Raw genomic sequence first — 13,079 nt, forward strand, 5'->3', positions numbered from 1 at the left:
ATTTATAGCGTTTAAATTTATCTTTAGTAATGGATATATCAAGATAGTTAAGTTCATTCTTTTGTATTCAGTAGGTAAATTTTTAAAAAGTAGTAATGTTTTGTAAATAATTCATTAAATCATATAATTGATCAATGTTACCTACCCATAAAATACATATATCATCTAAAAATCTAGTACATAATTGACAAAATTCAAAATAACTGGAATTAAATACAAATTGTAATTCCCAAGCATAGAGTAACAGGTTTGCAAAAATAGCGATGTGCTGCCCATATAGCCACACCCTTGTTTAGTTAAAAAAATGTCCCCTTTGTACTAGACAAAATTGTATTCCAAAACCATTTCCATAAATTCAGTGAGAAAATGTATATCCTTTTAAGTTAAAAAATCAAAACTTTTAATAATTTCATTGAACCATCTGCATCCATAATCGTGGAATTACAGTGAACAAATCAATTACAGATATTATTACAAACAAACCATCAAATGTACATTCAGTTTTATGCATTTTACTTAGAAAGTCCCATGGGTCTCTTACTATATGGGTTTCTCTTTCTAAAAAATGGTTTTAATTTTCTATCAATAAATACCACTTGGAACCACTTGCTGAAACTATTAATTGCGGGGGAGGGGGATCATTAACATTCTTGCAGACTTCTAGGATGACAAAAATGGATGGTATGACAGGTCACCTGTTCATTAACGACTCAAATATGTATATATCAATTACTTCCTGTGATAATAAATCATCAAAAGCACAATCAATTTTATTTTAAAAAATGTGTACTTCATTTAAAGAAGCTACAGTGTAGGTATCACCACTATGCAATGTGTTAATCATTCTACCAGTATAGTCCATAGTGTCCATGACTACTATTCCTTCCCCCTTATCTGGTTTCATCATATATATATATATATATATATATATATATATATATATATATATATATATACACTACTAGTCATATTTCTAAGTAGACTGAATCTTTGTAAGATAAATTTTGTTTTTGTTTATTCGTGTTGTTTGATAAAGTTCTGAGCTCTAATTCAACAAAGCTCTCAAATTGTTGCAACAATGGATGAAGGGGGGGATTCATTTTTTTATCAAAATGTACTTCATTCTGTAACTTAACATTATCAAATACAATACTAAAATTAATTTTATGTAAAAAAAAGTTTCAAATCTAACAATATATGACCTAGATTGAAATTCCTGGATGAAACAAACCTAAGCCACTTTTGAAATAGAGAAAAATGTATTTTGTTAAGAAGTATATTACTGTAATTAAATACTTTGAAACAGTTGTCTTTAAAAATCACACCATCTGGATAATGGACTGAAGGGCATTGTTCACATTATTTATATTAGACATGATTGAGTTCAATGTTTTCCTCCTCTTCCTCTGCCCTTTCCATCCCTGTTGGGTATTGTCTGTGTTTCCCTGTGTGGCAGTTTCCTGTTCAATAATCGATCTGACCACCATAAAAGGGTAAAATCCAAAGGGTCATTGTGATTGAACTTATAATTTGTGTCCATATTACTGGATGTATATTCTCTCACTGGTTCAGGGGTAGAGTGGTGTACTAGATTCATAGTACCACCATCATATTCCTCCAGTACATCTCTTAAAAAAATGTTTCTTTTTTTGAAAGAGGGTATACTTGTTTAGGTTTGCAGTCTTTTTACCCCTCATTAATTTAATTGCTTTACATTTTTTGGAAATTTGACATTTTTCATCTACATCAATAAAAAACTATATTGAATTTGTCCTTGTATTCATCTAACATGAAAAATAAATCATCCTGAATTTTCTTATTCAGCAATGTAATTTGCTTATATAAATCATTCATTAGTGCCTCATTGTATATAATTAATGCTTTCTTTAGTTCAAGCCCCCATCTGTCAAACAACTCAGTGAGTTCTTTATAAAAGATACTGTCTTTCATGATGTAGTTGGTGGTATTTAAATGCCTGTAGACCTTTAGGTACTTGCATTCTTAACAAACATTCTTTTAGCAAATAATTGTCTAATGACAATGAATGGTATTTAAATAATGTATTTTTAAAAATACATTATTAGTTTAATAATGTATTTTTAAAAATACATTATTATTTTAATAATGTATTTTTAAACTAACTTTTTAAATTCATTAAAGAAAGTAATTCCCCTTGGTGTTCATCTGCACTGAAAGAAAATTTGAATTGAACCATGTGTCCAAATCTTTGCTTCTATAAGAAGTTTCCATGGAATTGAATTGCCTGTGGTTAAAATCAGGAACACTGTTGATGTTTCCCTCATTGTTGAAGTGCAATGTCATTCCTTCTGTTTCAACTTGTCCAAGTGAGCCACCCACATCTCTCTGAGCCACTTCCTGATTTCTGGGGATGTAGAAAGCTTCCACATAGGTCTAGGAACCAACCCAAGTTAATGAAACATTTTGAGAGCCAATCTCGTTTGATGTAATAGTTTGACTTAGTAATTCCACCAATCTGCTTAATTCTCCAAGATGAGCACCTCCATTAACAGCTGAACCATGTTCCCCAACATTGTCAGACTCCTCGGTCTACATGTAAGTGCACTACTAAATAGTGCTTATAACCAACACAAAAGCATAGTGGCAGGACTGCAAAGCTAATAACATCAACAACATATGCATACCAGTCCTCAGAGAAGGAATAAACTGCAACTAACAAACTATCAATCTGTCTTTCTATCTATCAATCTAGCTAGCTATGTGTCTTAGTAATGAGGTTCTGAAGCATGTGAGGGTTGATGTTTCTAAGTTTGGGGTACAAAATGGGGTAAAAACTATGTTTTTTCTTTTTAAGAGGGGTGTTGCTTAGTCATTACTGAGTAGTTAATTTATATTCAAGGGCTAATAGTTTTTCTATAGATCTTTTTTAGTAGAACCAGTTAAAACAAGTAATTTCAACTTAGTCTACTCACGATGTGTCATCTTAAATGCATATGTACATCCCACTTCATCGAACCTGACTTTATTGAATTGAATCTTCATTATATCAACCTCCCAGAACTATGAAAATGAACCCCAGGAAAGGAACCACTTGGCCACCATGGTGAACTCTGCCCTTCCTCTACTGTAGTGTGATCTTAGAGTTGGTATATTTAGTTGGGGGGGTGGACCCCCCACATTGGGGGTTGTGGGGAGCAAAGCCCCCCACTTGGAGGGTTTTTTGTTTTGCTGTTTGTTGTTTTGTCCTTGTAGGAATTCCTTTTCATTGTTTCAGGAGTTCTATATAATGAATATTTGATGAAGTCAGGTTTGATGAAGTGGGATTCGGTGATGTGAGTTTTCACTGTTTTGAAGTAGACCCATATATATATATATATATATATATATATATATATATATATATATATATTCCAAAATCTCGAATTTCATATAACCGAGACAAAAACATCGAGTTTTGGAAACTCGAACTTCTGAAATGAAACCATAAAAAAAAAAAAAACTCAAAGACACCCCCCCTACTTAAATATACCAACTCCGAGATCGCGCTACAGTGGGAAAAAGGGAAATCTCCCATTTTGTGCTGTATGCGGAAGCACAAAAAGGGAGATTTCCCACTTCCTGTCAACACCACAGAAAAGATAAAAACATGACGTGCACACAGACCATACAGGAATCCTTGCCTCTGTGTGCATGTAACGTTTTAATATAAGTAAGGTCTTATTTTTTAACACTTTACATATTTGATTTACTGAAATCTCGATCATATGGTTTTGACCATATGAAATTCGAGATTTCAGTAATTCGATTATGTGACGTGTTCCCATATATATATCTATATATATATATATATATATATATATATATATATATATATATATCTATATATATAAATATATATATATATATATATATATATATATATATATCTGTGTGTGTGTGTGTGTTTGTTTATTAAGTCAAATGAATTATCTGTATTCACAGTCAATAATAAAACTAGCTGACAGATAGAACTGAACGTAGAGAAAAGAGATAAAAGAAAAAATATAAACTCGCTACTTGCTTTGCAGTAATTAAAAATAAAAATGCTACCAATTTACACTAAAGTCTTGTATAGCAAAAGAATGTAAATGCAAGGATTCCAAATGAAATGCAGAATCATTTAGGACCAGAGACAGATCTAGCATAGGTGACCTAGACAGTCAACACATAAATCTTCACTAGAAAGGATCAGACCTTCCACCAGCAGCAAAAATCCACTCAAGAGTCCAAAGGAAGTTTTATTGTAGAAATCAATTCCAAAAAAAAAAACACAGACTGGGTAAGCACTTTCATCCAAATCAACAGGACTTTATCAAACCTTCACCAGTTGAGGCAGTTTAAATAACACAATCAATTAACAATCAAACAATTAACAGTTGCTGATTAGAAATTATTAAGATGTTTTCATCATAAAATAAAGTTTTAAAACTATAATGTTTAACACAATAAAAAATAAAACAATTATTTCACCAGAATACCTTTAAAATACTTGGTTTATAACCGTAAAATTTATAAATCATGTGCTCTATCCTTTAAAATGGGAACAATGGAGAGGTGTTCGTTCATAGCTGGGGGTTTATTAGCTCCCAGTTTAAGTTGCCAGTTAAGTTCACTTTTGTGTTTTTTGTTACCCCAATCACCACCTCTCGGGTCCTTCTTAATAATTTCAAGGATACCAAACTTGAATGTAGCTTCATCAGTACATGACAAAGTGTGCTTGAATAGTGCATTGTTAGTGTTTTTATTAGCTATAGCATACTGATGTTCGTATATACATTTATGGAGAGTCCCCTCTGTTTTTCCAACATAAAATGCCCTGCAGCTCTGGCTCTCTAGTATGTTAAATCAGCACTATTGCATTAGCACTGGCCAAGTGTACTTTTACATGAAATTCCCTTACTGTAAAAAATGGTTCTTTTAAAATAAAGGTGCAGTAACTACATGCTCCACATTTCTTGGTCCCTTGATGTTTAGTGGTCATATGAAGTGGATGTTCAAAATTAAACTTCATATTTGGTCCCATTTTTGAAACAAAAGTGGGAGACTTTCCCAGAATATCAAACACCTCACTGTTTGCTTCAAGTATCCCCCAATTTTTGGTAACAATGTTACTCACCTTTCTTTCCACGGGACCAAAATATGTTACCATAGAGTTGGAGAATTTACAGAAATTGTTTTGTTCTAAATGGAGGGTCGGGGGGTTAGTTCACTACCTAGTAAAGGTTTATATTTTGTTCCCCACCCTTGTAAAACTTCCAAAGCAGTCTCACGAACCCAACTCATGGGGTAACCGCGGTCAATAAACATCTGCGTGAGGTTACCAAGTTCACTTTTGAGGTTCTCAAGAGTGGAGCACATTCTTGCCCCTCTAATCATTTGGCCTCTGACTATATTTTTCTTAGTATAAAAAGGATGTTTACTGTTAAAGGCCAAAAACTATTATAGTAGGTTGGTTTACGAAAAACCTTAGAAGTAAATGCACCTTTCACTTGGTCTCTTAAAATGGAAACATCCAAGTAGCCTATGTTTTCCTTAGAGTAACTGTACATAAATTTAAAATAAGAACACATTTGATTAAGGTGTTCAAAAAAATTGTTAATGGCGTTTTCACCCCCCTTCCACAAGATAAACACATCATCCAGGTAATGAAGGTAAAGCTTCCAATAGTTGTTGAACTCTGTGTTAAAAATGTACTTCGTTTCCCAGGTGACCATTACCAGGTTAGTGTATATCGGTGCACTACTAGAACCCATGGCCACCCCTTTCAACTGTTTAAAGTGTTCTCCTTCAAAAGTAGTTATTGTGTAAAATGATTTCCATCACTTCCCTCACAAAATTGATGAGCCCCCCCCCCCCCTTCCAAAGCTGAATGTTCAAGCAGGGCTTCCAAAAAAAATTCTAACCCAATTTAGTGGGGGATGGAATTGAATAAATCCACTACATCAAGTGTGGAAAACTCCATTATACTAACAAAAATTTTTTGTTTTATTCTAGTGAGTAAATCCCAAGAGTCAGTGAGGAGGTGTGGAATGGGACGTAGTGTATTTTTCACCAAACGGTCAACAAAAATCCCCAAAAGAATAAATAGAGCTACTATGTGCCACTACAATTAATCTGTAGAGTGGGTTCTCTATGTTTTTGTGTACTTTGAGGATACCGAATACTGTAGGAATGTATGGGTAATGGTTCACCAGAAAATTGTACAGTTCCTCGTTAATTGCATCTTGTAAAAGACTGTCATAGAGAAACAATTGTATCCTTTTGTGTGCAATATTAATTTGGTTTAAGGATACAGGTTCATATTGGTTAGTGTCCTATAACAGAGTTAAAATATCATTCACATAATCATTTCTTTCAACAAGCACAATACATCCCCCTTGTCTGGCTTCATTATTCTCAAGTGGTCAGATGTCCTTAAAGATCTCAATAACAGTTCTTCTTCTTTATTTAGGTTAAAATATATGTCTTTGATAGAAAAAAAAGTATCATACAATTCTCTAGTACACACCTTCTCAAAACTGACTAGAGTGGGGTGTAAAGGGAGGTTAAATACACTTTTCTTTCTAAATGACTTCTGGGTAACAACTATACTACTGTCTTTGAAAAAAGCTGAAAGTTTAGTTTCCTTGAGTACAACTTAAATTCAATAAGAATTTTGTGAATGTCTACCTCTTTCCCTGGAACAAATTTAAGACCTTTTTTTAAAAAGGGAAAAGTGGGTTTCTGTAATTTTCTCTTCAGTGTAATTAAATATGTTGAACCCCTGGTAGCTATAAACTTTTCCTTCAAAGGAAGTTGTGACAAGTGTGTTATATGTATCACCACTTAATATCTGTTGTTTAGATACTGAGTAGAACTAAAAGTAGAGAAAAGAGATAAAAGAAAAAATATAAACTCGCTTCTTGCTTTGCAGTTAGCAATACAAATACTACCAATTTAAACTATAGTCTTGTATAGAAAAAGAATGTAAATGCAAGGATTCCACATGAAATGCAGAACCATTTAGGACCAGAGACAGATCTGGCATAGTTGACCTAGACAGTCACTTATAGCCCACTGCCAGGGGTGCTGCCACATTAAAAATGACATGCCTTCTATAAGAATGCCATCTGCATACAACACACATTTTCCATATTTGTGCATAGAATTTAAACACACAACATTCCTACTACTTCTGCCTGTACAGCAAAATGACAAATGCTTCTTCTTCCTCCTGTTATTTATTTATTTATTTATTTTACATTTGTTTACCGGGATGGTCCAACTGGACCAGTGCTCATTTTCAATGGAGGCCCAGGGAGAAAAGCTCCAGTCTAAGCTTACTTACAAATTATCACAAGTAGTAGAAATTATAAACAAAATTGACAAAAAAATTAGTGTTAACACATTTACATGTTAAAAATGTAAAACAAAAATATATACATAGTGTCAAATAGAACAAGACTTTAAACACTCGAATATAAAAAATATATGGTTGAATTTATATATGTGGAGAAACTGTTATGAATGAAAGTGTGTTTGTGTGTGTGTGTGTGTGTGTGTGTGTGTGTGTGTGTGCGCATGCGCATATGTGTGTGTGTGTGTGTGTGTGTGTGTGTGTGTGTGTGTGTGTGTGTGTGTGTGTGTGTGTGTGTGTGTATATGTGTGTGTGTGTGTGTATGTGTGTGTGTGTGTGTGTGTGTGTGTGTGTGTGCGTGTGTGTGTGTGTGTGTGTGTGTGTGTGTGTGTGTGTGTGTGTGTGTGTGTGTGTGTGTGTGTGTGTGTGTGTGTGTGTGTGTGTGTGTGTGTGTGTGTGTGTGTGTGTGTGTGTGTGTGTGTGTACGTATGTATGTATGTGTGTGTAATGCCCTAGTTAGGGATGGTAGATTAGTTAATTTACCCAGGCTAAAACCTTCTACCTTTGTTACAGGAGTCAAGAACCTGAATCCTCTAGACCGATCAACAATCTCAGTGCATTTTCACGAAATTGTGAGTTTTTCAGTGCACTTTCAAGGAACTGTTAGCCTCAACAGAAGAGGAGTTTACTGCTGTTCATACTAAATCTGCTTTTAATGTGCAACTGTTTTGTTTTGAAAGTGGTCATCACTGTACTATAGAATTTGAATGCAGTGTTAGTGAGTGACACAGCAGGTATCATACTTGCTTTATATCAGAAGCATGTAAGTTCTACTCCCACACCATGTAAATTGATTGCTGATACTGTGTTGTACTTTAAGAGGAGGTGGTGAAGGTGCTGCAGCTCTGAGTGTGTCCTCCATTGGATGAGATCCCTACTAACTAGGAACCTTTTGCTGGTTTGCCATCCATTCCCTATTGCAATATTACCAGCTTACCAATATATTTTTTTAATGTAACATAGGCAATTTATTCTTCAAAGGCAGCAGGCACCTAAGTGGTGGATGTCGCACTGAAATATAAAGTGTATTGCCAGCAGCAACCTCTTCTTTAGTTACACATCTATTTAATGTGGAATTATTCGGATGACTTTTACTTCTGCAGGGATGGTGCATATTGACTGATATTGGTGGATTATAATGACAGATATTTCAGTGACCTTTTGTGGTTGAAATATTCTGAAATGGGCAGTTTTGACATTATTCGTTCATATGTTTTATTTCATTACTTAGTGGAAAAATGTTCAAAACTACAGATTTAAAATGTACTCTAACAATGTAACAAGTGGTGTTATATTAGACAAGGAATATAATTTAATACAATCAGGAGGGTGAATCAAAGTACACATGGTATGCATGGTCCTAAAAATGTATGATTTGAAAACAGCCCAAAGATAAACTTAATCTGCCACTATCCAGAAGTATTTTCTTTGAATGTGAGTTTCAAGGGCAGAGAAGTTTACTGTCAATGCCAAGTCTGTTTTCATTGTGAGACTGTGTTGTTTTGTTTAACAAATGTGTACCAGTATTTGTGCTATAAATTTTGAAATAAAAGTTTTAAATGAAATCCAAATATCTGTAATGATTGTAGAAGTAAAAAAGAAAATAGTGTGCACACTGACAGGTTTAAATAGTTTTTATGGTAACTGGTGATAAAAGACAACTAACAGGGCACTGGAAAGGCTGTGGAGGGACTGCTGTGGGTGAGGGTAGCATACTTCTCCACCTAGAAACATCAAACATCTGGAAAAGGCCCATGAAAAGTAGGTACAACTGGCCAAAATCAGGAAGTTGATTAACATAAAATTTGCATATATAATCATGTAACCCACCCACTCAAATGGAATTCTGGGATACCAACATGAAGACTGATAATAATTAATGGCAGACACTTGAATTTCAGACTTTATTTACCTCAGAAAATACAAAATAATGAAAAGTCTGTTATTCTAGCAACTATCTCAGTTTACAGGAGCAATATTTAAAATCTGTCCCTATTTTTGGGCATTTGTCCCACCATTATTTTTGGCCTTGTCCAGATTTCTTACTCTGAGAGATTGAGAGGTATGGGGACCAGTTAAACAAAGGAAGTGATGAAGGTAAGTAAGCAACACTGAAAAAAATAGGTAAGAATTGATGTTATAGTTCTTAGAATGTTTAATGCAAATTGCCTGCACCACACTGGTGTGTCCTGCAACCTCAGCCAACAGGTAAAAATGGAAAATAGTTGGTTGACCTAACCTGCCATTTGTCTACTCCTATTCAAGGTCAGTCAGCCAAACCCCATGAAACTCAAAAGAGTTTTGCGCATCTCATTGAAATGACTCCTCTAGCTGCAACCAAGTCCATCACTGACCATCCTAACTTTCAGGTAATATCCTCACTCTACACACCATGTACTTCCATCTCAACAACAAACAAGTCCTGAATATGGGTTCTCATTCTCCTATGGTATGGAAAACTCAATGAATAACAGTAAATTAGCATACCCATCTTCTTTATCCTCAGAATGTCCCCTTTGCTCCAACTTCACAGACTAATCCTGCCGAATAGCAACGTGTAAAGTATGTCATCATCTCTGCCACTGTTCTTCAATTTTGTATGACAATAACAACATTTCTTGCATGCAATGCTAAAATTGTTTCAAACAATTCTTCAAGCATTGACTTCAAATGATGCCCTCTAAATCTAAAGAAGTATACTTGTTGCACCCAGGACATACTTCAGTGAACTACACTTCTTCCCACAAAATGATCACTCCTCAGGCACGTCCATGTTTTCATATGTCTATTTTATCTGTTGGCAAATGCATTCTCAGGGAGTCAAGCCTACTTATGTATGACAATAAGCGGGGTTGTATTTAAAACATAGGGCTGTCTTGAACTACAACTGTTCAATGGACAATTAATTAAATAACCTGTCAATTACTGGAGTGACAACTGCAGTGCCGACACTGTAGTGCACTGTGTGGAGGTGTGTGTGGGTGTGTGGGGGGGGGGGGTGTATTTGTGGGTTGCAAGCTAAAATGGTGCATTTTTAACTAAAAAATCTTTATTTAGTCCTCTAAACTACTTGTGACTAAATGCCAACCTTATACAGTTACCTCAGAGCCAAGTCATGTTCTCATATGTTTCTATGGATGTCTGGCACTTTGGAGATTAACCATATCCTTGTGTGGTCAGCAATATGGATGACAGAAGTCGCCTTCATTAACTATGTGATGTAATATATTAGTATAAAGTAAAGTTTTTCTGGGACATCTTTTCTGTGTTATGCGTCATTTGACTACAACAATGATAATACATAGATCTGCTCTTTCAGGGGCTGAATGACAAGATGGACATCTGAAGGTGTATTCCACACTGTGAAAGTCTATCTCTGGATCAGATTTATCTGAAGGAAGAGACAGGCAACCCAAAATACTTTCTGTCATGCAACTCATTTGAGTCTGTAACAGAAATATCACAGTGAATATTTATTACAGATGAACTTACAATCTGAAGACTTGTTATTTTCCAGGGACCAGAAAGTACATTGCGTAAGTAGGTGTTTAGTTCTGCATAGGACTCTCAGTCCTTCAGCACCAAAATGTGTGCCACAGTGTAAAACAAATGGGCAACTATGTGATATGATCACAGGCTTGTAATTTGCATCCAAACAAATGTGAGATGGGGGAAATAAGCAGGACTGAAGTAAATACCAATAAATTGTTTAAAAGTGGCCTCACCAGTTTTGAACAATCCGTAGATAATATACTTATGTTTAACTGTATATGTGTATATATGTGTATAATATATATGTTTAACTGGAGTCTTAGAAGGTTTTAGTCACAAACACAAAGACAGGTCAAACCTGCTAGAATACATGTACTTTTAACACCCGGCTGCAATGAGATTATAAAATTTTCAGAAAAATAAATAGAATGTTAACATCCTTATAGGATATATGCCAATGCGCAAGGTGAGTATTAGAGGTCTAATCCAGGAACTGTGTATCCATCTGGTACATACCTCTCAACTGTTCAGATTTTCACAGAATGTTCACACCTGTAGCAATGACAGTGTCCATCTCTGAATAAAGTAAAACTTGCAAATCTGGACACCTTGACTAACTTTCTACTGTTCTCCATCTCCCAGTCCTGCCCCAGTCTGTGAATCCGACAGGTACTCAGGCATTGCCTCACAAAGCTGATGTCATCAAGCACACCCCAACATTGATGATGTTGTGGGATCTGCTAGTGATGTGTGATGATGTCAGCCATACCTAAAAATTGTAAATAAAAATAAAAAAAAAATGCGAATTGATAAGGCTACTTGGAAATTCATGGCACCCATTATTTTTCCCACAAAACAGGTAAATTCTAAGGAATTCGGTACGGCTGAGAGGTAGGGTCCTGTGTGGTGCTGTGTGTATGGCAGGCTGTGGGGGCGCTGCTGTGTATGATGTTCCCTAGTCCATAACCCTGCCTAGGGCTTCATTTCACCATTATGTGGTTCTGTTTAGGACAAGTGTTGCTCATGTGCTGAAATACAATAAAAGAAATGCAGTTGCTGTGTGAGTATCTTCATAATCTTTGCCTGTCCTTCAGTTATGTTTGCTGTTCTACAGTATGATGACTTGTTTATTGCTGAAATACAGATATACATATAATATACTGTATCATACAGCTATATATATATATATATATATATATATATATATATATATATATATATATATATAATATGCTTTAGAATTATATGCTTTAAGAAGGCTTTGAAATTTGAAAAGCACCTCTGCACATGGTAACCTGAGAGTCATGCTGCCAGTGCCAACAAAGTGTCCAAATTTGATGTATTTACGCAACTTTTTTTTTTTTTTTATATCCTAGATAAAAAATGTTTAGAGCCACCAAGTATCGGGGATGGAAAATATTTTCCAAGAAATAATAAATATGACAGTGGTGATGAAGTTGAATACCATTGTGATGAAGGTTATAATTTGATAGGATCTGCTAAAGTACGATGTGAATATGGAAAATGGTCACCAGTTCCAGAGTGTAAAGGTAAGCATGCTGTCATTTTATAAAGCTGGGTTTGATCTGTCTGCTTTTCTTTTCCCACTCTACCATATATGACCACAGAATTTGGGTAGAAGGGATACAGCTGAATCTGGGATAGACACGAGTGAAACAGTAATGCTCTGTTTTACTGAATTAAGAAAAGTATGACTAATGTTAATACTAAAAGGTCAATAACATACGTTGTCTTTGTGAAATAGACCTTGTTTTAATAGTTTAGATACATAAGAAAGTACAGTTGTGTACACCTACCATAAATGTAGATGTTCGAGTGTCTTCACTGTTGCAGTCATGACTGTAGGGTTCTCCCCTGCCGGCAGGCAGCCCTCGGTCAGCCAGAATCCCAAAGTCTGGGTCCGGCGTCGGCTGTTCAACCATACTCCCTGACGTCAGAGCACCAGGAGTACAAAGCCGACAGCCGACGCCATCTTCTCCAGTTTTTCTTGCCCCAGATGTCAGGAGTCCCAAAATGAAAAAGGTCCCATAACCTATGCAAATACACCTCAGAAGAATGGTGAAAAAAGGAACTACACAAAAGTAAAAACAAGAGGGGACAGGAGGGAGGGAAACCCAGACTGCAACAGTGAAGGCACTCAGACATCTACATT

General features: G+C 35.3%; 1 protein-coding gene across 1 annotated transcript in view; it reads left to right on the plus strand.

Moving 5' to 3' along the window:
* Positions 1-12,479, plus strand: part of LOC122814273 (coagulation factor XIII B chain-like) — a 287,601-nt gene extending 275,122 nt beyond the window's left edge. Inside the window, exon 3 of the mRNA XM_044086866.1 lies at positions 12,283-12,479. Within this exon, the coding sequence (XP_043942801.1) occupies positions 12,283-12,479 (197 nt within the window). The remainder of the gene's footprint in view (positions 1-12,282) is intronic.
* Positions 12,480-13,079: the final 600 nt, after the last annotated feature.

The sequence above is a fragment of the Protopterus annectens genome, chromosome 10.part0, assembly GCF_019279795.1.
Source record: "Protopterus annectens isolate FY-2018-M chromosome 10.part0, PAN1.0, whole genome shotgun sequence".
NCBI lineage: Eukaryota > Metazoa > Chordata > Ceratodontiformes > Protopteridae > Protopterus > Protopterus annectens.